At 41.1% G+C, this 24,274-nt stretch overlaps 1 protein-coding gene across 1 annotated transcript in view; it reads right to left on the bottom strand.

The window, feature by feature from the left end:
* Positions 1-7,577: 7,577 nt before the first annotated feature.
* The window catches only part of fkbp16 (FKBP prolyl isomerase 16), a 149,380-nt gene continuing 132,683 nt past the window's right edge, over positions 7,578-24,274 (bottom strand). Inside the window, exons 4-6 of the mRNA XM_039771353.1 lie at positions 8,361-8,530; positions 7,954-8,031; positions 7,578-7,598 (exon numbers count right to left, since the gene is read on the bottom strand). Coding sequence (XP_039627287.1) covers positions 7,578-7,598; positions 7,954-8,031; positions 8,361-8,530 — 269 coding nt within the window. The remainder of the gene's footprint in view (positions 7,599-7,953; positions 8,032-8,360; positions 8,531-24,274) is intronic.

The following is a 24,274-nucleotide window of genomic DNA, read 5'->3' as shown; positions in this document are numbered from 1 at the left end:
TCATCTAGTAGAGAGACTCAGACTGTGGACAAGCCCCAGATCAAACAGGAGATCCCAAAAATAAAACAGGGGTCTCCTAATAAGAAAGAAATTGAAGAGAAAGCACCGTTAGAGATGGTAGAGGTTTTTCTCCCAGCAAAACAAGGGGCGGACCTAACATTTCCTAATTGTTTTCAGTCCCACAGGAGGAGAATACCAGGAGGACAGAGGCAGTGTTACGGGTGCCGAAGGTTGGGCCACATTTGGAGAATGTCCTTGGAGAGAGGGGGACAAGCTGTCAATATGGACTAATATTCCCCCTAGATTCTCCAGAGACCAAGATAATCGGATTAATCAAGACTCAACTGGAACGTCCTCTTGGAGGAAGACTTCCCTCTCGGGGCAGGCCGCTCCGAATTATAATTCATCGCTGGGAGGGAATACTGTGGAGGATGGCGGCCGTTTATCCCAGCCAATACCCCCAAGCCGCCAGGTGGAGCCCTCCTTGCAGTATGTAGGTCCCCAGAAGACCAGCAGGGCATCATGGACAATGTGGTTTTTATGCGCAGCCCTGCTGGATGCCGTGGAGACCACTAGGGGATACTGCAAGGAGGAATAATGGCTATTTTCCCTACGGCCCGGAAGCACACGTGGACAAGAGGAATGACGTGCTTCGGGGTGAAGAAAAGAACTTGTACCTGACCGGAAGTGATTGAGAGTCACATGGACTGGGGACTAGGAACACTTCCGGGTCAGGGATATAAAAGGACTGTGGGAGCTCCCAGATGGCGAGCTGAGCTGGGTGGATGGGTGGCAACGCGTCTGGGAGCTGGAGGATTGGTTTATTGTGTATTATTGTTAGTGATTTATGAGTATAGTGGAGGAGAGGGTGTTTTGTACACTGTGGAGATTGAATAAAGTCAATTGGAGGACTTATACCTGGTGTTTGGAGTCGTGGACAAGGGTTCAAGGGAGCGAGAGCGCCCCCTATCTGTCACAATATATATATATATATATATATATATATATATATATATATATATATATATATAGGTGGAATCTCATTGTAATGAGATTCACAGGAGCATAGAAACATTTTATTATAATGGAAATTTTATAACAAATATGGGAGAAATACATATACTATTGTGACCTGGGTCACTGCCAGTGAGTTGCCATATCTAATGGAAGAAGTGCAAGGACAGCTCCGTAGCTGCTCTACTGTGCCTGGTAAACAGTTAACCAAGGGCAAAATAATTTTTTGTCCTCTGTAGAATTAGGCTTACCGTGTAATGTGGTGTCACACAGTGTTTAGAACATTTAACTTTCGTGGTCTGCCAAAGCAGTAATTCCGAACCACTGGTGTTCTTCTGAAGATTGGAGCTAAAGCAGAATGACTGCATGTATCGCTGCTCCTGTCTTGAGAACTTAAGTGATGGTATTTTATTTTATTTGAGAATAAGACATTAGATGTAAGTTTTTTTTTTTTTTATAGAAATACAGGTATGAATACAGAATAGTATAGTACTCTCACATGACACAACTACCCATGTGGATACTCAATGGAGCACTGGCTCATAATTCAGCTGTGTATATGATGTTGCACCTACACTCATGCCAAACTATAGACTGGACATTTCGCAAAAGACTGTCGCTTTCTTTTGGTCTAACAAGAAAGAAACTGCCTGTTGCAAGGTTCCCGAGACTCGGAAAAAAGTTTAGGTGCAGCATTTAGTATTTTCTGCATGGCATTATTATCTTTGGTGGCCATTTTTAGTCAGAAAAACATTTGTTAGAGTGAAATTTACATTTCATTAAAATGAATACTACCGTGACACGGTAGATGAAAACCTCCCTGGACAACGCTACCCATGTGGACACCTGCAAGGCATACTGGAAACTGTAGTCCCATAAGGTAGCCTTTGGGTGCTGCCAGGGTGTGTAGCAGGGATCAATCTCTCCTATTATGTGGGATTTCTGTTTGACCTGGAAGTATTTCCATCAGACAGTGCCCTAGCACTGGAAGTACCCCTGGTTTTGAAATTAAAGAAGCCACTCAACCTCATCCAGGAGAGTCGGAATGAGGTGGAAAGGGTCAAGGCTTATCTGGAGGAGTGAAGGACAGAGAAAAGATAAGGAGAGGGGCACAAGTTTTTTTCTTACATTCAGAGCCTTTTGTAAGGTATTTTATTGTAATAAAACTTGTACCCAGGATTTGTGTCATGGTTTGGGTGCTGCAATGGCCCCTTACTGGTGCCAATATATATATTATTTATACTGTGCATATAATATATATCCATCCATCTATTAATTTGAATTCTATATTTAATTTATTATTTGCACATCATGTTGTTACACTGTGGACCCTGAGCTTCGCAATTTCGTCTATCTGTATACTTGTATATGGTTGAGATGACAATAAAGTTCACTTTGACACTTTTTTTGACTTTGAACTACAGGGTCACAAGGGTCTGCTGGAGCTAATCCCAGCCACCTCAGGGAGCAAGGCAGGAAACAAACCCTGGGCAGGGCGCCAGCCCACTGCAGGGCAAACACACACCCACACCCACACACCAAGCACACACTAGGGACAATTTAGGATCGCCAATGCACCTAACCTGCATATCTTTGGACTGTGGGAGGAAACCGGAGCACCCGGAGGAAACCCATGCAGACACGGAGAGAACATGCAAACTCTATACAGGGAGGACCGGGGAAGCAAACCCGGGTGTCCTAACTGCGAGGCAGTAGTGCTATCACTGCTCCACCGTGCCGCCCTAATAAATATATATATATCCATCCATTATCCAACCCGCTATATCCTAACTACATATATATATACAGTATATATATATATATATACAGTATATATATATATATATATATATATATATATATATATATATATATATATGCACATTATAAATAAAGTTAGCGCAGTGGGTTGGACAAATAAAGAATTTTAAAAACCAGCAGCCTTGTGTTTTCCTATACAGTATCTTGAGCTTTGTCCTCTCCAGTATACTGCCAGCCAATTTTGAACTCACTTTAAAAATTTCAGGATTGTGGTGCACCAGTGCCTATCCCAAGCGGCATTAGACACAATCTTGGAAGGCAGGCCAGTCTGTTGTAGCCAAATAAATATCATATGATAAAGAAGGTGCTAGTTCTTTTTCTTAAAAAATGTGAATGCATTTAATATAACTTTTCATAGTTATTTCTACACACTTTGATTTCTCTGCATTTACTACTTTTTCTTGTGTAGAGGTGTATGTCAAGTGGCTTACTGAAACAATAGTAATCCTGAAGACAGCTTCACTCTTTCTTTTGTGAATATTAAGATGAGAATGAAACCCAGTACACACAAATACCTTGGCACATTCACACACACAAGCCCTACACCCTCATTCACGCTTGTATTCTTCCATTTATAACGTCACCCACAATCCCTTCTGTCAAACACAAACACAGCTTCTCCACTTCTGGCCTTTTTACCTTCATCATACTCTGAAACCTTGGCCAGCCTCCCCCATCCCCTGCACACCAGCTTCAAACCACCAGATGACCATGTCCCGCTGTGTGCTTTTATAAGCAGAAGAGCCCAGAATGTTTTCAAGTGTTTCTTTCTCTAATGAGCTCTTTTCTAAGACAAGCTGGAACTCTAAGGATTTCATTAAGCTGATAAAAGCACACCTGGGGTGAGAGGCGTTTGGCCCACAGCGTTGGCTCTGTTTGCACCCCAGTCTCATAATTAAGTGGGCACACTGGGTGCCCTTATTTTGAACATTCTGCTCCAAAACAGCCCCTGCTGGGACAAGTCTCTGAATAACAGGGCAGCTGAGGAAAGCTCCTAAGTGGGCGAGCACCTGGTTTGTCCCCAAGAATCCTAAAGTTCTGCATTTACACCTTGGAGGCGTGTGCTAGATGAGCCGGCCAGATAAACCTCAGTGGAAACAAAACACTTCAAACAAAATGTTGCTACAGGACCCCGGGTGAGATTCAGGCTCACTTTACAGGTTTTTCATTTTAAAAACAACAAAGCTAGCTGCATCTAGACATGCTTTCACCATGGTGGAAAGCAGGACACATGTGTTTATCAATATCACAGATTATCATTTTGCAGAATTTACTTTATTTTGTTGGAGTTTTTTTATTTATAATTGTATAATAATACAGTATATCCTTTATAAAATAGCTTCATCTAAGTCAGGGCTGCCGGGAAACTGCCAGCAAGGCAGGAACCAAACCATGACGGTGTGGTGTTTGAGTCATCTTAGGGCAAATTCATGGACACATTCAACACTCTTAAAAGACCAATTTGACACCAACAAAGAGTCCAGCCTGCATCTGGAAGGAAAACTAGATGAGATGGAGCAACACTAATACAGGCATGGGGACAATGGATAAGCTCCACAGTGCCCAGAATTGACCACTTCCTTGTCCCCAATGCTTCTCTAGCATCCTGCAACTAGTAGGTGGATGGACAGATGGATACAACTGAGTGCCTTCTGCCATGATGGTGTTGGTCAGCTAGAGTTTACTTAACATATGACTACTGTATGTTATGGTGAACAGCACATTACTCTGTCAAAATTTAGCATTCACCTCCCATATGTTTAGAAACCAAGTAATCTCACATTATGAAAAGAACCCAAGGCACAAGAGACATGATGACTTGACACTTGCAGAATTTTTGACTTTATACCCAATCAAGTCATGATATGCTGCTTGAAAGTAAAATAAAAACTTTGAAATCCATACCCTATTGGTTAAAAAATGACCCTATTCTTCCTTCAAAGAACTAATCAAAGCCATGATGCCACAGTAAAAAATGAAATAAAGACAACCGTTTTAAAAATGAATCATACAGAAAAACCACAATATTTCAAGGTAATGTGAGCCGATACTACCTCAGATAACTGAAAACTCAGGTAAAATGGGTGGTTGCGGCAATTTCAGATTAAACATTATGAATATGTAAGATTTTGCCAAGTTATGTAGCAATTAAATTCACCTTAGTGAAATTAATGTTCCTCACTTCTTTGCCACTATGTTCTGCAATTGCCTCAGCATCAAACTGTTGGCAGGTATGGGGTCTTCCTGCAATTCAATATAAAAGCGATCTTTTAATAGCATTTGTACTGCCTGTATGAGAATCTCTGTGTGGATTTCCTGTGCAGTCCTCATTTTCAAATAAACACAAAAATCTTAAGTGAATGAAACAGAAGAGCACATGTACATGGTCAACACTGACAACACACTGACAATACCTGAGAAGTGCAGTTGGAGAGGAGTGAGTGAGTCCTGCCCATATTCTCACAATCACCAGCTCCTCTACCACTCGCATGGTTAAAAGTATAGAACTTTGCTTGCTTGGCACAATATTCATGACAAAGCTTTTATGAATTACTAGCTGTGCTATCCATCTAAGATGAGTTGAAATCTAAGCAATAAACATAGACCTCAGTGTTAATGTTTGCAGTGCACCATGCAATTCATATGTCTCTATTATATGCCATTTGGTATAGAATTCATAAAACTAGTGTCAATGTTTGTGATGCAACATCTATTGGAATGACAAATTCAATGCATTTTACTACTAAAAATGTTAGTGATGTGCCACCTTTTGGAATGACAGATAGTTAGTAATAACATGGACACAAAGACCATTAAGGTTGTATCACACCGTGTTCATCTGAGATATGCAGAACCACTCCAGGACAAAAGAGGACACTGGAAATAGTCATGTTGTCTTCCTTTCCCTCCACAGTACCAAGAGGGCATCCAGTAAGAGGAAATGACTCTGCCCCTTCCAGTCACCGTCCTACAAATCTCAGTCCCACAGGAAGCAGGTGGCATTCTGTGAACCAAGCATCCTGCAGGATGGAGCTGCATCTTTTTTGACTCTTCTTCAAAGAACATTACACTTAAGCCATAAGAAGGAGGTTGTTGAGTCATTTGTTTTTTTATTCACACCATAGAGTGCCTTTGGTTACGTCAGGACTGATGGAAGTGAATGTGAACAGCAGGTTGGTGTCCCAACATTTATTCTTTATGACTTTTTATTCCTTGCATGACCACAGCAGATAAGAAAAGTACTGTATTTCAAGTACAGATTTACCTTGGATAATGAACAACCTTCGTTAATTGGTGCATGGATAATTAGTGGTTTTTATTATATATTCATTCATTACTATATTGACAGGGAACCTCATTAACCAAACTCACTGATGGGGCTTAATCAGAGTTATGATGCATTGTCAAAGATAAAATGAACACATCCCCACCATCAAAAATCTACACCAATGTGGACAGAAAACCAAATCTTACTAGCTAAATGTGTGTTGTTTTGCTTGAAAATAGTGAAACAATATGCATAACATTTAACTGAAATTTGCAAAATGGAACATGTTTCACTGCAAGCGAAATTTGCTCCATTATCTCATCTGCAACCTTTCTCTCCATTTGTAAACACACGGTGAAATGTTTTCATGTGCAGAGTGTGGAAAAGGTGGTGTGGCTGGACAACTCTTATCTGCAAGCATTTTAGTGGAGCTTCTTCCTTTTAGAGTTATCCTAATGTTTGATGATCTGGAAAACCATGTGCTCACCTTTATATAGTCTCTCCAGTGATGTCACATGGCACACACTCCTGGCCCATCCTGGGTAAGATCACCATAGTAACAGTTTACACAATTGCTTTAAAACAGTAGCATCAATATAAAAACAAATGGCATTGTGCAATAAATTAAAAATATTTTAGCTTTTACAAAACACCTTCCCTAGAAAAACAAGTAGTAGATTTGAATTCCTTGGGTTAATAAATGAACATTATCAAGCATAAGTGCACAGAGGACATCTTCAGGACTTACAGTAAGTAGTTGATAGCAGAGCGAGGGCATTGTCAGTAATAACTCCTCCCTATCCCACCCGAAGTTCAGATAGTTGAAGGGTTTACGAGAAACACTTAAGGGGATCATACAAAAAATCAGAGAAGAATGCCATAACAAAATACTCAAAAGGAACAAAATGTGTTTAAGGGATTCTGAACCTTTGACTATATGACATATTCCCTCCAGAAAACCTTCATCCAACTGTCTTCCTGCCTCCAGACTCACCTTGCACTCTAATCATTAGGTTGCTTTTGATCTGAGACAAAGATGATTCTCACAAAGTCACAAGGACTACGTAGTCCAACTTCATTTACTTCACTGTTTGAATAGACAATCTGGTCTCATCCTCCCCAGCTAGTCACCAAATGCTCTCACCTCTTCTCCTGAAGATCTTTCAGCCTCTTCTTCACCTTCTAAGAAGAGCATTGTGTACCTCTGTAATTTCCTAGGTAGCCTGCCATCTGGAATCCTACTGTTAGATTCCACATTATCACCAAGGCTGTAGTTCTCTATCATCTGGACTGATGCATCTATATGCTGCACTTACTGCACGTCCAGCAGAAACACAAAGCTTAACCCCTCTAGTGGCCACTATGTTCCCAGACTGGAATATGCAGGACCTCACATACCCCAAGTCTGGTTCTTTTTATTTCATAGAGGTTTGTTTGGACCGCTCTCTGTTCTGACCCATTTGTGCCTTTCCAATTATAAGTTTTTGACAATACCCTAGAAATAAAAAAGAGAAGGGAATTCTTGATAGGTATGTTATTATGCCTGCCATTATTGATATGCAAAGTTAAAAGGGAAATGGCAGAATGTTTTCTTTTTCATAATGTATCTAGAATACCTGGGAAATATTGTCCAAGACATCTAAATTCATCTTACCTAACAAGGCATCACCAAAAACCCTCTCATTTATCCTCCTCCTCAACCAAACTCACATTCACACCTTGCAAGTAGGAGATTAGGAGGGAACATCCAGCGTTACACATCAACGGACTGTCAAAGCCTGTACACAAATCATCTTGATATATGTGGAGGCTCAAGAATACGTAAGATTATAAAGGGACTGGCATGTCACCTTTGTTGAAGGTTCAAGCTTTAGGGCTTTCTTAAGTACTTCCATGGCTTCCTGATCCTCCCCTTTTTCTGACAGAATCTGCAAATTAAAAATAAATAAATAAATAAATAAATAAATAAATAAATAAATAAATAATAATAATAATAATAATAATAATAATAATAATAATAAAGTTGGTCAAAAAATAATTAAAAAAGGAATATGCACAATCCTCATCTACTTACTTTATCTTCATCTAGATCATCTAAATTTCTATGCCTAAGCTACTGAGGCACTCCCAGTAGATACCAGGACTTGAACATTTCACAAGCACTACACCTCATGGCTGAGGAATTCTTTAAATTTCCTCTTATAGCTAACAGAATTTAAAATTTGTAATATGTTAGGAAATGACGAGGTAATCTCACCTTCCCCATTCTGAAGAGGGCCTTAACATTATCGGGATCAAGTTCCAAGACTGCTTGGCTGCAGGCCATTGCATCTGAATTTCTGGCCAGCTTCAGGTGAGTGGTGGCTATGTTATTTAAACACTTCACCTTTCCTTCCTTCAGTTCTTCAACCTCTGGTGAGGAAATGTCTGAGAAAGAAAGGGAAAGAGAAAAATTGGAAGAGCTTCAACCATTATATTACTTGTTAAAGTAGTAAATGACTTGCGGGTAAATGCAGACAGAGGCCATTTATCTGTTCTCATCCTCTTAGATCTGAGTGCTGCATTTGACACCATTGATCATAATATTCTTAGAAATTGCCTTAGTCAATGGGTGGGCCTCTCTGGCAGTGTCTTAAATTGGTTTGAATCCTACCTGGCAGGGAGAAAATTCTTTGTGAGTTGTGGTAATCAAATCTCAAAGACACATGATATCCGATATGGTGTTCCACAAGGCTCTATCCTGGGTCCGCTGTTATTCTCAATCTATATGCTTCCGTTAGGTCAGATTATCTCAGGTTACAATGTGAGCTACCACAGCTATGCTGATGACACACAGCTGTACTTATCTATAGCACCTGATGACTCCGACTCTTTCGATACACTAACACAATGTCTGACTGGTATTTCTGAATGGATGAATAGTAATTTTCACAAACTAAATAAAGAGAAAACTGAAATTTTGGTAATTGGCAATAATGGATTCAGCGAGGTTATCAGAAATAAACTTAATGCACTAGGATTAAAAGTTAAGACGGAAGTAAAAAATTTAGGGGTAACCGTTGACTGTAATCTGAATTTTAAATCGCATATTCATCAGACCACTAGGACAGCATTTTTTCATTTAAGAAACATAGCTAAAGTTAGACCTCTTATATCATTGAAAGATGCTGAGAAATTAATTCACGCTTTTGTTTTCAGTAGACTAGATTACTGTAACGCACTCCTCTCAGGACTACCCAAAAAAGACATAAATCATTTGCAACGAGTGCAGAATGCAGCTGCTAGAATCCTAACTGGGAAAAGAAAATCCGAACACATTTCTCCAGTTTTGATGTCACTACACTGGTTGCCTGTGTCATTCAGGATTGACTTTAAAATACTGCTTATGGTTTATAAAGCCTTAAATAATCTCGCTCCATCTTATATATCGGAATGCCTGACACGTTATATTCCAAATCGTAACCTTAGATCTTCAAATGAGTGTCTCCTTATAATTCCAAAAGCTAAACTTAAAAGAAGTGGTGAGGCGGCCTTCTGCTGCTATGCACCTAAAATCTGGAATAGCCTGCCAATAGGAATTCGCCAGGCAAATACAGTGGAGCAATTTAAAACACTGCTGAAAACACATTACTTTAACATGGCCTTTTTATAACTTCACTTTAACATAATCCTGATACTCTGTATGCTCAATTCTTCATAATAACTATTCATGGTGGCTCTAAAATCCGTACTGACCCCTACTCTCTCTTCTGTTTCTTTTTCCGGTTTCTTTGTGGTGGCGCTCGCCACCACCACCTACTCAAAGCATCATGATGCTCCAACAATGATGGACTGAAAGCCAGAAGTCTACGTGACCATCATCATCAGGTCCTTCCATGAAAATATGATGATTTATGTTAGGTAGAATGCCCAGAGGGGACTGGGCGGTCTCTTGGTCTGGAACCCTACAGATTTTATTTTTTTCTCCAGCTTTTGGAGTTTTTTTTTGTTTTTTCTGTCCACCCTGGCCATCGGACCTTACTCTTATTCTATGTTAATTAATGTTGACTTATGTTTATCTTTTATTGTGTCTTCTATTTCTCTATTCATTTTGTAAAGCACTTTGAGCTACATTTTTTTTGTATGAATATGTGCTATATAAATAAATGTTGATTGATTGATTGATTGATTATCAGCTCCGTTGATGGAACTAGCTGACTTACTGTAACTGTTATTGCTTGGGTTAGAAAGTTAAGAAATTGGAATGGTAAAAAGTGATTACAAATTATATTTTACATTTATATTTATTTGCATCATTAGTAGGTGGTTTTATCCAAAGCAACTTATAAAACAGCTCAACGTAATCAAGTAAACTTCAGTCTGGAAACTGTTTGCGAGCAAGTGTTACAGGACAAGTTACAAAATTGACCACCACAAGTGAAGACCTAGAACAAAATACCATCGATTTACAATTTCTAGGTTATAAAAGAGCCAGTTAGACAGAAATTCACCAAACAAGAGTCTTCAAACACTTCTTAAACACATTGAGGAAGTCAGAATTCTGAATGGAGGCTTGTTCCACCAGTTACGAGATTTAAAACTGCACAGAGGTGGCATCGCTAGACTCCATTCATCAGTAGAACTGAGTGGTCGAGGAGGAACATAGCACCTCTCAAGTGTCTCCATATACTGTATACAGGTACTGACCCATTGACTATTCTGTAGGCAAACATCAAGGATTTGAACTTGAATACATGTCATGACAGGGATCCAATATAGTGATATGAAGAGTGGAGTGACATATGTCCATCTTGGCTGATTGAATATGAGCCATTTTGAAGCATCTACGGCAGAGAGTTGCAGCAGTCCAGACGTGACAAGACCAAAGCATAGACCAGGAGTTGTGCTGCATACCCAGTTAGATATTAGAACATTAGAACAATCTAGATGAGAACAGGCCATTCAGCCCAACAAAGCTTGCCAGTCCTATCCACTTATTTCTTCCAAAAAAGCATCAAGTCAAGTTTTGAAAGTCCCTAAATTCTTACTGTCTACCACACTACTTGGTAGCTTATTCCAAGTGTCTATCATTCTTTGTGTAAAGAAAAGGTATGGTCTGATCTTGTGGATATTATATTGAATGAATCTGCAAGACCGAGAGACCATACAGGACACCAGTAAAGGACAGCTGTTCTTTAAACAAAACCCCAAGATTGCATACCGACTTGGCAGGTGTTAGTGAAAATTAACCAAGCTGAACAGAGGTCGGGTCCTGAATAGACACACAAGGATAAAAATAAGGTCTGTCTTTGCCAAGATGAACTGGAGGTGGTGTTCCTGCATCCAAGTTACAATATCAGTGATACATTCAGATATTCTACCTGATAACTTGCGGTTCTCTGAAGGGAACAAAAGGTACATCTATACTGAAAAGAGAAACCATGAAAGTGGATGATATGGTCCAGTGAAGAGGTGTAGAAGAAAAAGAGGAGAGGATCCAGCACTAATCCTGGAGCACCCCAATGCTGGCCTGGTTTACCCTTGACAACTCTCCATACCAGCAAACATGACAGGATCTGCCAAACAGGTAGATTTCAAACCACCTGAGGACTGTCCCAGTGATGCCAAGGTCAGAGAGGCTGGCAAGGAAGACCTGGTGGTTGATTGTGTTGAAGGCAGAGAAGAGGCCTACCAGGATGAGAACAGATGTCATGCTGTTAGTTTTTGCTTTCTGTAATGTGCTGACAATGGCAAGTAGAGCCATCTCAATGGAATGGCCCTTGTTTGAAGAACAACTGATTAGGACTTAGCAGTCTGTTTCATAGAGGAAAGGATGACACCTTGGTTAGAAACAAGACATTACCATGTTTTAAATAGAAATGAGAGGAGAGAGACTGGTTTGTGATAACTTACATGAAATGGGTTAAGTGTAGTGTTTCTTGAGAAGATGAGTTATTATGGGCTGTTTGAGCAATGTAGAAACAGTGCCTGTGCTTAGTGAGGAGCTAAAGATATGTGTTAGTGTACAAAAGAGAGAGGGAGAAATAACCAGGAATAGAGGTGAGGGGAGGGAGTCAAGATGATAGGTAGGAGGACAACTAGAGAGGAGGCTGGAAATTTTAGTAGTGGAGAGAGGAGAGAAAGAGAAAAAAGTAGTGGTGTGTTCAGGAGGAAGTAGACTTACCAAAGGAGGTGATGAGAATTGACAGGGGATGACAGGCACCTTTTCCTGAAAAAGGTTTTAAAGTCATCAACAGTTAATTAGGCTGAGGGTAGAGGTGGTAAATGATTCAGGAGAGTTGTGAAGGTATATACAGTCCATCCGGAAAGTATTCACAGCACATCACTTTTTCCACATTTTGTTACGTTACAGCCTTATTCCAAAATGGATTAAATTCATTTTTTTCCTCAGAATTCTACACACAACACCCCATAATGACAATGTGAAAAAAGTTTACTTGAGATTTTTGCAAATTTATTAAAAATAAAAAAATTGAGAAAGCACATGTACATAAGTATTCACAGCCTTTGCCATGAAGCTCAAAATTGAGCTCAGGTGCATCCTGTTTCCCCTGATTTTCCTTGAGATGTTTCTGCAGCTTAATTGGTCCACCTGTGGTAAATTCAGTTGATTGGACATGATTTCGAAATGCACACACCTGTCTATATAAGGTCCCACAGTTGACAGTTCATGTCAGAGCACAAACCAAGCATGAAGTCAAATGAATTGTCTGTAGACCTCCGTGACAAGGCACAAATCTGGGGAAGGTTACAGAAAAATTTCTGCTGCTTTGAAGGTCCCAATGAGCACAGTGGCCTCCATCATCCGTAAGTGGAAGAAGTTCGAAACCACCAGGACTCTTCCTAGAGCTGGCTGGCCATCTAAACAGCATGATCGGGGGAGAAGGGCCTTAGTCAGGGAGGTGACCAGGAACCCGATGGTCACTCTGTCAGAGCTCCAGAGGTCCTCTGTGGAGAGAGGAGAACCTTGCAGAAGGACAACCATCTCTGCAGCAATCCACCAATCAGGCCTGTATGGTAGAGTGGCCAGATGGAAGCCACTCCTTAGTAAAAGGCACATGGCAGCCCGCCTGGGGTTTGCCAAAAGGCACCTGAAGGACTCTCAGACCATGAGAAACAAAATTCTCTGGTCTGATGACACAAAGATTGAACTCTTTGATGTGAATGCCAGGCGACACGTTTGGAGGAAACCAGGCACCATCCCTACAGTGAAGCATGGTGGTGGCAGCATCATGCTGTGGGGATGTTTTTTAGCGGTAGGAACTGGGAGACTAATCAGGATAAAGGGAAAGATGACTGCAGCAATGTATAGAGACATCCTGGATGAAAACCTGCTCCAGAGTGCTCTTGACCTCAGGCTGGGGCGACGGTTCATCTTTCAGCAGGACAACGACCCTAAGCACACAGCCAAGATATCAAAGGAGTGGCTTCAGGACAACTCTGTGAATGTCCTTGAGTGGCCCAGCCAGAGCCCAGACTTGAGATCTTAAAATGGCTGTGCACCGACGCTTCCCATTCAACCTGATGGAGCTTGAGAGGTGCTGCAAAGAGGAATGGGCGAAACTGGCCAAGGATAGGTGTGCCAAGCTTATAGCATCATATTCAAAAAGACTTGAGGCTGTAATTGCTGCCAAAGGTGCATCGACAAAGTATTGAGCAAAGGCTGTGAATACTTATGTACATGTGCTTTCTCAATTTTTTTTATTTTTAATAAATTTGCAAAAATCTCAAGTAAATGTTTTTCACGTTGTCATTATGGGGTGTTGTGTGTAGAATTCTGAGGAAAAAAATGAATTTAATCCATTTTGGAATAAGGCTGTAACATATCAAAATGTGGAAAAAGTGTTGCGCTGTGAATACTTTCCGGATGCACTGTATATACATATCAACCTACAGATGGCTGAATTCAAAGATACCCTGAAAATCAAAGAGAAAAAATGATGCAGCAGGCTAGTACATTTTTCTGAAGTTTCATTGCAGCAACTCAAAATTGTGCTCAGTAGTTTGTATGGCCACAATGTGCTTTTATGCATGCCTGACAATGTCAGCGTATGCTATTATTGAGATGGCGGATCCCAGATCTGGGCCAGGGCATGAGTGAGCTCCTTTAGCTTGGATTTAGGTCAGGCGAGTGTTGGGGGCCAGTCAGTGGCATAAATTCCCTCATCTTCCAGGAACTTCCTGCATACTCTCGCCACATGAGGCCAGGCATTGTCGTGTACCAGGAGGAACCCAGGGCCCACTGCACCAGCATAGGGTCCAAGGATTTCATCCAGATACATAATGATAGTCAAGGTGCCGTTGTCTAGCCTGTTGAGATCTGTGCGCTCCTCCATGGATTTGCCTCCCCAGACCATCACAGACCCTCCACCAAACTGGCCATGCTGAACGATGTTACAGGTAGTATTCTGCCAATTCTGGAATTCTGTGGCAAATGCCAATTGACCTCCATGTTGCAGTGAGCACAGGGCCCACTAGAGAACCTCGGTCCCTCAGGCCATTCTCATGAAATCTGTTTCTGATTATTGGGTCAGAGACATTCACACCAGTTGCTTGCTGGAGGTCATTTTGTAGGGCTCTGGCAGTGCTCATCCTGTTCCTCCTTACCCAAAGAAGCAAATATCAGTCCTGCTGATGGGTTAAGGACCTTCTACAGCCCTGTCCAGCTCTCCTAGAGTAACTGCCTGTCTTCTGGAATCTCCTCCATGCTCTTGAGACTGTGCTGAGGGTCACAGCAAACCTTCTGGCAATGGGACGTATTGATGTGCCATCCTGGAGAAGTTGGACTACCTGTGCAACCTCTATAGGATCCAGGTATTGCTTCATGCTACCAGTAGTGACACTGACTGTAGCCAAATGCAAAACTAGTGAAAAAACATTCAAAAAAGCTGAGGAGGGAAAAATATCAGTGGCCTCCACCTGTTAAACCATTTCTGTTTTGGGTGTTGTCTCATTGTTGCCCCTCTACAACAACAACAACAACATTTATTTATATAGCACATTTTTATGCAAACAGTAGCTCAAAGTGCCCTCTAGGGCACCTGTTGTTAATTTCTTTAACACTAAAGTAGCTGAAACTGATTAACGACCCCCTCTGCTATTTAACTGACCAGATATCTCAATATCTCAAATGTTTCATTGACTTGATGCTATACTCTGTTCCTTTATTTTTTTTCAGCAATGTATATATTATATAGTATATATATTGTGGAGCCGACCCGGACACAGACAGGCGGACATGTTGTTACTCACCACCACACGTTTATTATTTACAAATATTTACAATATTTATGGTCACTAAGACCCAGTCCCGTGCACAAACCCCCAACACACACAGTCCTGGCCACACAATGCCTTTCTTTGAGCCACCTCCACTCTCTCTAGTGCCTTGTCCTTCTTCCAACCCTGAATGAGGGCCCTTTTATATTCTCCCGGATGAGGTCCAGGTGATTCCCGACACTCCTTCATTGGCCACGCCCCAGCGTGGCGGAAGTGCCGGCTGTTCTCCCGGCAGCTCTCCGGGTGTCCTCTTAAATCTTCCCCCCAGCACTTCCTGGTGTGGCGGAAGTGCTGAGGTAACAGGTCCCCAAGGCATGGGGGTGCCTCCTGACAGTGACCACGGGCCCCTACAGGGTGGGGCTTTCATGCCCTCAACCCGTGGCCCCCAAAGCAACCAGGATGGTGGCCCCCATATGATCCAGGGTGGTTGCAGACCCACATCTGGTCCCTCACGGCGTCCCGGCTGGGTCGTTGCCCCTGGCATCCCAGACAATATATATATATATTTACTAGCAAAATACCCGCGCTTCGCAGCAGAGAAGTAGTGTGTTAAAGAAGTTATGAAAAAGAAAAGGAAACATTTTAAAAATAATGTAACATGATTGTCTATGTAGGGTGGCGCAGTGGTAGCGCTGCTGCCTCGCAGTTAGAAGACCTGGGTTTGCTTCCCGGGTCCTCCCTGCGTGGAGTTTGCATGTTCTCTCCGTGTCTGCGTGGGTTTCCTCCGGGTGCTCCGGTTTCCTCCCACAGTCCAAAGACATGCAGGTTAGGTGGATTGGCGATTCTAAATTGGCCCTAGTGTGTGCTTGGTTTGTGGGTGTGTTTGTGTGTGTCCTGCGGTGGGTTGGCACCCTGCCCAGGATTGGTTCCTGCCTTGTGCCCTATGCTGGATGGGATTGGCTCCAGCAGACCCCTGTGTTCGGATTCAGTGGGTTGGAAAATGCATGGATGGATTGTCTATGTAATTGTTTTGTGACTGTTATGAGTGTTGCTGTCATCAAGGATTTGATCATCATTATTTCTTTCAGTCAGGTTCGTATTTGGAGGTAAACCGATTTGGTCGGGAACCGAAGCAATTTCCCCCCATAGGATAATATGTAAATACAATTAATCTGTTCCAGACCATATGAACTGTAGGTAAATATATATTTTTTTAGTTTTTAAGCACAAATATAATTATACCATAGAATGCACAGCGTAATAGTAAACTAAATGTAAAAACTTTGAATAACACTGAGAAAACCTTGAACAACAGAGAAAACTAACACTGTAATAGTTTGCGCTATAGCGCTACCAACCGCTGGCTAAAAGCACTTTTTTTAATGTGTTTTAAGCACAGGGGAAAAATGAACACTTGAAAAAATCCGTAATTTAATAAACCACCAAGAAAAATAACATTGCAACAATGCACGGTCCGAACAGATCGCTGGAAACTGGAGTGAAAACAAAATCAAGACCAGTGCATTCTTTAACCACCTTCCTACCATAATGCATCCAGCTCTCTCTCGAGCTGCCTGTGTGTCTGCATCCATCTCTTGCGCTGCTTCTGTGTGTGTGTGTGTCGCGCTATCTCTGTTGCGCTGCCTGTGTGTGTGTCACGCTGCCTGTGTGTGCGTGCTTGCGCTGACTGTGTGTGTGCGTCTGTCTCTCTCTCGCGTTGCCTGTGTGTATGTGTGTGTGTGTGTGTGTGTCGCGCTATCTCGCGCTCTCTCTCTTTCCCGCTGCACAGGAAATATACAGGGAGAGACTGAACATGTACAAACCGAAAGGGAAACTGGCTTGTTCGTATACCGAGTGTGTGGTCACGAATATTTACCTCAATTACATGGGAGGCATGCTGATTTCCACAGTAGCTGCACTTATGAATATGCTAAGCACAGTCCTTCACCCGCGAATATTTACCTTATATGGGCAGGCACTCAATTATGTGGGAGGCGTGATGACGTGGACGCAACTCTGCCTCACACGGCGACCGAGCTGCTGGCTATAGTTGTATATATGGACAAAAGTATGTTCCAGTTATGACTGTTACGTGTAGAATTTCGAAATGAAACCTGCCCAACTTTTGTAAGTAAGCTGTAAGGAATGAGCCTGCCAAATTTCAGCCTTCCACCTACACGGGAAGTTGGAGAATTAGTGATGAGTGAGCCAGTCAGTCAGTCAGTGAGGGCTTTGCCTTTCATTAGTATAGATATATATATTGTGGTGTATGGCCGGCCGTTCATACTGGCCAATACCCCCAAGCCGCCAGGTGGAGCCCTCCCTGCAGTATGGAGGTGCCCCGAAGACCAGGAGTCTTTATGCACAGCCCTGCTGGATGCCTTGGGGGCCACTAGGAGATGCTGCAGGGAGGAACGATGTTTACATCCTTGCCTTACACCCCGGAAATACGTCCAAGTCACATGGACAAGGGGAATGACGTGCTTCCGGGGTGAAAAAGGGACTTTTGATCTGACCCGAAAGTGATAGGAGATCACATGGACTGGGGATTGGAACACTTCTGGGTCAGGGATTATAAATGGATTATTGGAGTTCCCAGACGGAGAGCTGAGCTGGGTGGAAGGGTGGCAACTCGTCTGGGAGTGTGGAGGATTGATTACTGTGATTATTGGTTTATTATTAATGAGTATTGTGGATAGGAGGGTGCTTTGTGCACTGTTTTTTATGAATAAAGACAACTTTTGGACTTTTATCTGGTGTCTGACGTATAGTCTTAGGGTTCAAGAGGACGATAGCGCCCACAATCTGTCAGAATATATATATATATATATATATATATATATATATATATATATATATATATATATACTGCTCAAAAGAATTAAAGGAACACTTTTTAATCAGAGTATAGCAATGAAACTTATGGGATATTAATCTGGTCAGTTAAGTAGCAGAGGGGGTTGTTAATCAGTTTCAGCTGCTGTGGTGTTAATGAAATTAACAACAGATGCACTAGAGGGGCAACAATGAGATGACCCCCAAAACAGGAATGGTTTAACAGGTGGAGGCCACTGACATTTTTCCCTCCTCATCTTTTCTGACTGTTTCTTCACTAGTTTTGCATTTGGCTACAGTCAGTGTAACTACTGGTAGCATGAGGCGATACCTGGACCCTACAAAGGTTGCACAGGTAGTCCAACTTCTCCAGGATGGCACATCAATACCTGTCATTGCCAGAAGGTTTGCTGTGTCTCCCTGCACAGTCTCAAGGGCATGGAGGATATTCTAGGAGACAAGCAGTTACTCTAGGAGAGCTGGAGAGGGCCATAGAAGGTCCATAACCCATCAGCAGGACCAGTATCTGCTCCTTTGGGCAAGAAGAAACAGGATGAGCACTGCCAGAGCCCTACAAAATGACCTCCAGCAGTCCATTGGTGTGAATGTCTCTGACCAAACAACCAGAAAGACTTCATGAGGGTGACCCAAGGGCCCCATGTCCTCTAATGAGCCCTGAGCTCACTGCCCAGCAGCATGCAGCTCGATTGGCATTCGCCATAGAATACCAGAATTGGCAGATGCACCACTGGTGCCCTGTGCTTTTTACAGATGAGAGCAGGTTCACCCTGAGCACGTGAAAGAAGTGAAAGGGTCTGGAGAAGTCATGGAGAAGATTATGCTGCCTGTAACATCATTCAGCATGAGCAGTTTGGTAGTGGGTTAATGATTATCTGGGGAGGCATATCCAAGGAGGGTCACACAGACCGCTACAGGCTTGACAAAGGCACCTTGGCTGCCATTAGGTATCAGGATGAAATCCTTGGACCCATTGTCAGACCCTATGCTGGTACAGTGGCTCCTGGTGCACAACAATTCCTGGCCTCATGTGGTGAGAGTATGCAGGCAGTTCCTGGAGGATGAAGGAATTGATACCATTGACTGGCCACCACACTTTCCTGACCTAAATCCAATAGAACACCTCTGGGACATTATGTTTTGGTCCATCCAATGCCACCAGGATGCACCTCAGAGTGTCCAGGAGCTCAGTGATGCCCTGGTCCAGATCTGAGAGGAGATCCCCCACAACACCATCTGTCATCTCATTAGAAGCATGCACCGATGTTGTCAGGCATGTATACAAGAATACAGGGGCCATACAAAGTGCTGCATACAATTTTGAGTTGCTGCAATTAAATTTTGGCAAAATGGACTAGCCTGCCACATAATTTTTTCACTCTGATTTTTGGGGCGTCTTTGAATTCAGGGCTCTGTAGGTTGATCATTTTCATTCCTAACACATTACCCAGTCTATATCAGTATAGATATCCAGGAGGATTTCTTTTTCCCATTGAGATCTGATGTGTTTTCAAAGTGTTCCTTTAATTTTTTTGAGCAGTTTATATATAGTACCACCCTGGGACAAGAGGGGGTGATCTCTTTCTCTAGAGCATCAAAAAGTCACACTAGAATGATGCCTAGCCCCACCACAAAGCACGGAGAAGGCTCTACCCCTTCTGGTCCTGATGATATAAAAAGGAGCACTTCTCAGGACATTGTCTCATTTTGATCAGACACTATGGTTTAACTAAATAGGGTGATTAAGTTGTTACCTCAACTATTACTCAATGTGTATGTGTGTCCAATCTTTACTACTTTTAAATCTGTTACACATACCACATAACTATTGTTAGCATTGGAAAGCTTCAGTTCACAGCTTCCGTGTTTTATTCTTTCTGGTGCAACAACACCAATCTGCAATACATAACTGCAGACAATATAGCCTCATCCAGGGTGGCTTGTGGCCATGTCAGAAACAGTAAACGAAATGCTTGGCTACATAAAACGTTAAACCATGATTTCTTTGTTGAAATGCAAGTGTGCTAACCATCACAGCCTGTGTGGCACTGTTTCTCTGTCGCAAGATTTCACTGTAGTACTCATTGTCACTCTGACCTGAAGCCACTGTCTTGATAAGACTTTGTTTACTGCATTTCAAGTCTATGACATATATGACAAGACAGTTCATAAAAGAAATGTGATTGCTTTTAATGGATATAGAGAAAATGTGTCCTTGAAGAAGGACAGAACTACACTAAATTTAAGGATCATTAGGTTTGACTGTATTATGGCAGAGTTAGTATGAAAATGAATTGTAAGGGCTGCCAGGATGAAGTAGCATCTTTCAATTCATATTAAATAAAGAGTATTCATAGTGCAAGCAAGTGTCTGTTACATAGGAGTTCAGAGATTGCTACCAAAGCCAAAATACCAGTTTAAAATTGTAAGTCTTAGCCAAACAGTACTTCTAAACCAGAAATACTTTCTTAATGAATTGCAGCTTTCTTTGAGGATGAATCTTTAGCAGGGCTGGTGCATGGGGTGACGCAACAAGACAATAATCTCAGGTGGCACTTTGATCAGGGTGGCATTTTCCTACAAGTGTGTTTTACATTTGTAAATAATACTACAAAAAAAGAGATCTGGAAGAATTACATACACATCAAGTGTCTAATATCTCTTTTATAATAAAAAAATCCTGGGACAAGACAAGACTTTTTAGCCTGGGACGAGGCATTACTTTTTCAGAGATACTTTCACATCCCATGAGACAAGACTTTGTGCCAAGAGATTTAACCACACCCGGGGCTGTAAATAAAAGACAAAGAGTAGATGACAAAGTAGAACATCGTAAAGAATTCAAAAACGTTGGCGTAGTACACATGCAGAGCAGGTTAGAGATAATGAAAGTACTAAAATTAGAAAGTCTCAAATAAATGACAGTAAAGATTGCATTAGCGCAAACAAACGAAAATTATTACAAAAAGTGATTGAATATATTGTTCAGATTTAAACTTTAAGTTGGAGACTTGTAAATCATCTAATTCGCAGAGCCCCCTAGTTAATTTGCTTAAAAAAGTTTAAGAAATATTTTGATTTTAGAAGTTTCAAAGAACTGCAGCTCACATGACTTCAGTGCAATGTGGGGATCAACACAGCACATGCACATTTCAAATGGTAATGTTAGTAACTGACATTGGCATTCATTTTCCTGATTGTTTACAAGTAGTGATTGTCATTTTGTAAAATGTTGTCTTTCCAAAATAACAGTCACAGGGGCAGCATTTGTTAATTTCCCACTGCTTTTGTTTAGTTAGAAAGGGAAAATGTCCTTTTGCCTGTAGGACAAAATTCTGAAACTGCCAAGGTGTTTAAAGAAGCACGCAGGATGAGCTAAACAGCTGAGTTTCAGTTCATATTCAATTCCACCATTCTAAAACTCAATAAAAATATATAAATATATATCTGGGACAAATAGAAGTAGCAAATTGTATTGTAATGTATTGTTTTTAAATCCTATTTTGTGTATTTTATTGCTTTTACTCTAATCCTTTTCATTTTGTTCTCTTTTGCCAAAATTAATTATATTGATTATTTTGCCTGTTGTTCTCAGAATGTACTATTATTGTGAAAGCAGTGTGTTATGAACCATGTATCACAATAGGTATTGCATATGGATTAATTGTATTGACTCATAAAAATATGGCTGCTTTTATACGTTTAAATCTCATTCCAGTGGAGAGGAGCAAAACATGCTTTGCAGTTGATGATGGGCCCATTTTGTTAGAAATGCTCACATTGAAATCAATAAAGCTATTGTGTGCTTTGTTTTCTTACAATTTTTTTTTTTTTTTGTATTTCATAGACATGTATAAGCTAAAGATTCTTCTAAATTGAATTGCCATATAAAGGACAGTACGCCATTTATATTAATAAGTGCATACATGAGAGATTTCAGTTTTTGATTTTTAACACACTTGAAAATCTTTCTGAAACATGTCTTTACTTTGTCTCTACAGATTACTGAGTGTAGATTGATAGACAGAAATGGAGAAATGATCGATTTAACATTAAATCTTCGACACAATAAAGTGTGCAGAAAGTGAAGGGGTCTGAGTACTTTCTGAATCTACTGCATATACACATATAAATCAAGTAATTGACTAGTTTCCATGTAAAATCATTTTACTATTGCTTAAATTAATTTCTGTCCATGTAGTAATACTACTACTTGAGTAGATTTTCTTAGTGTTTTTTTCCACCTCTACTAAAGACACAAGTTTTTTTCACCACCATCAGTGACTTGATGATTATAATTTTTACATATGCTCACATTACAATACAATACAATACAGTTTATTTTTGTATAGCCCAAAATCACACAGGAAGTGCCGCAATGGGCTTTAACAGGCCCTGCCTTTTGACAGCCCCCCAGCCTTGACTCTCTGAGAAGACAAGGAAAAACTCCCAATAAAAACCTTGTAGGGAAAAATGGAAGAAACCTCGGGAAAGGCAGTTCAAAGAGAGACCCCTTTCCAGGTAGGTTGGGCATGCAGTAGGTGTCAAAAGTAGGGGGTCAATACAATACAATATACACAACAGAACAATTCCTTAAGACAGCATAATAAAAATTTTAGAATTACGGTTTAACAGTAGATGATATGACATAATTAGGTTTCGATATTTTAGAGTCCTGGAGACCTCATCCATCTAGCTGCATCTCCATTTGGCCATGCCACGGCTGAAACATTGCTCCGATGAAAGGACCTCTCTTTCCCATGATTCCTGTGATCCTCCATCAGGGATGACTTTACCATAGGCAGGCAAACAACTTGGCAGGTGGGCCGTGGCACCAATGGCCACATTTGGGTACCGAGAAAAGAATTAAAAGAATTAAAAAAAAGTTCCCTATAGTCTCTTACTGGAAAAACTGATAGTGTGCATTGATTGAATTATTATATTACATTCTTTGCCTACATTAATGAGGAAACAGGAATCATGTATACAAATAATCATACTTTGATTTAATCGATTTTTGTGATTATATTAAGCTAGTTAGCTTGGTCCAAGAGTCTAAATATAATGTACATGGTTACAGTTTATGGGCCTGCATGGTAAAATTATAATTGTGAGCTCACCATCATTATAAGCTAACTGGTAGGCTGAAAGTTTAAAAAGAGAGCTACCCTCAGTAATACCTGTTTATACTAACAATTACATTTTTCATTCATGTGACATAAATTTGATCTCTTTAGAGTAATGTGAAGTGAAAAAAAAGAAAACCTGCCAATACAGCCATTCTGCTGTTTTCATCAATGCCATGGCTCAAGTCCATATTTTTCTGAGAAAGTCTTGCAGACACATCTGGCAGTGGCATCTGTCTGATGATTTTTTAATTAATTAAGCAGATTCAGGATGATACTGGTACATAGTCATATTGGATTTGAATCACTTGCAAAATTAAACAGTAAACAGTCAAATGAAAAAAAATGCATATGGGCCAAAAAAAGTCAATTGAGATACTTTTACCTGCTGTCTAAATGTGGTCTCTGTAGGCTGTAGTAACACAGAGAGTCATATGTACTTTTCAAGTCATTTTCACTCATCGCAATATTTCCCTATCATTTTTTTGTGACTGACAAATGTCCTTCTATAAAACAGCTCCTAATGTAATACATAAAAATCAGGGAAATGAATTCCAATACCTGGACTGACAAGTAGAGTCAAAACATGCATGCACCGTTTTGATTCTTGGACACATGCAATGTGGCTAGGCATGGCAACACCCCAGGCAGACACGTGGTCCAGTCCCAGGTGTTATTTGGGTGTCCCCAAAGCCTGACCTAGCCACTCGGGTTCCTCAACAATGAGGATCCTGCGAGCTGGGTCACCTTCAGGGAACTGCACCACATGACTGTAGTGTCGTAACTGGTGCTCCCTCACAAAGCAGGCAATGTGCCTCATTCAAGACTCCTTAAGCAACTGCTCATTTGACACAAAGTCAAACCAGCAGTACCCATGGATTCTCCGAACAGAGACAGTACCAAAGGAGTCCAGTCTTTGTCTCAGGTCATTGGATAGTGTCCATGTCTCTCAACCATATACCCAGACAGGAAG

The sequence above is a fragment of the Polypterus senegalus genome, chromosome 12 (assembly GCF_016835505.1).
Source record: "Polypterus senegalus isolate Bchr_013 chromosome 12, ASM1683550v1, whole genome shotgun sequence".
Classification (NCBI taxonomy): domain Eukaryota; kingdom Metazoa; phylum Chordata; class Cladistia; order Polypteriformes; family Polypteridae; genus Polypterus; species Polypterus senegalus.
Note: the sequence above shows the minus strand (reverse complement) of the source record. Positions and strands in the feature narration are given on the sequence as shown.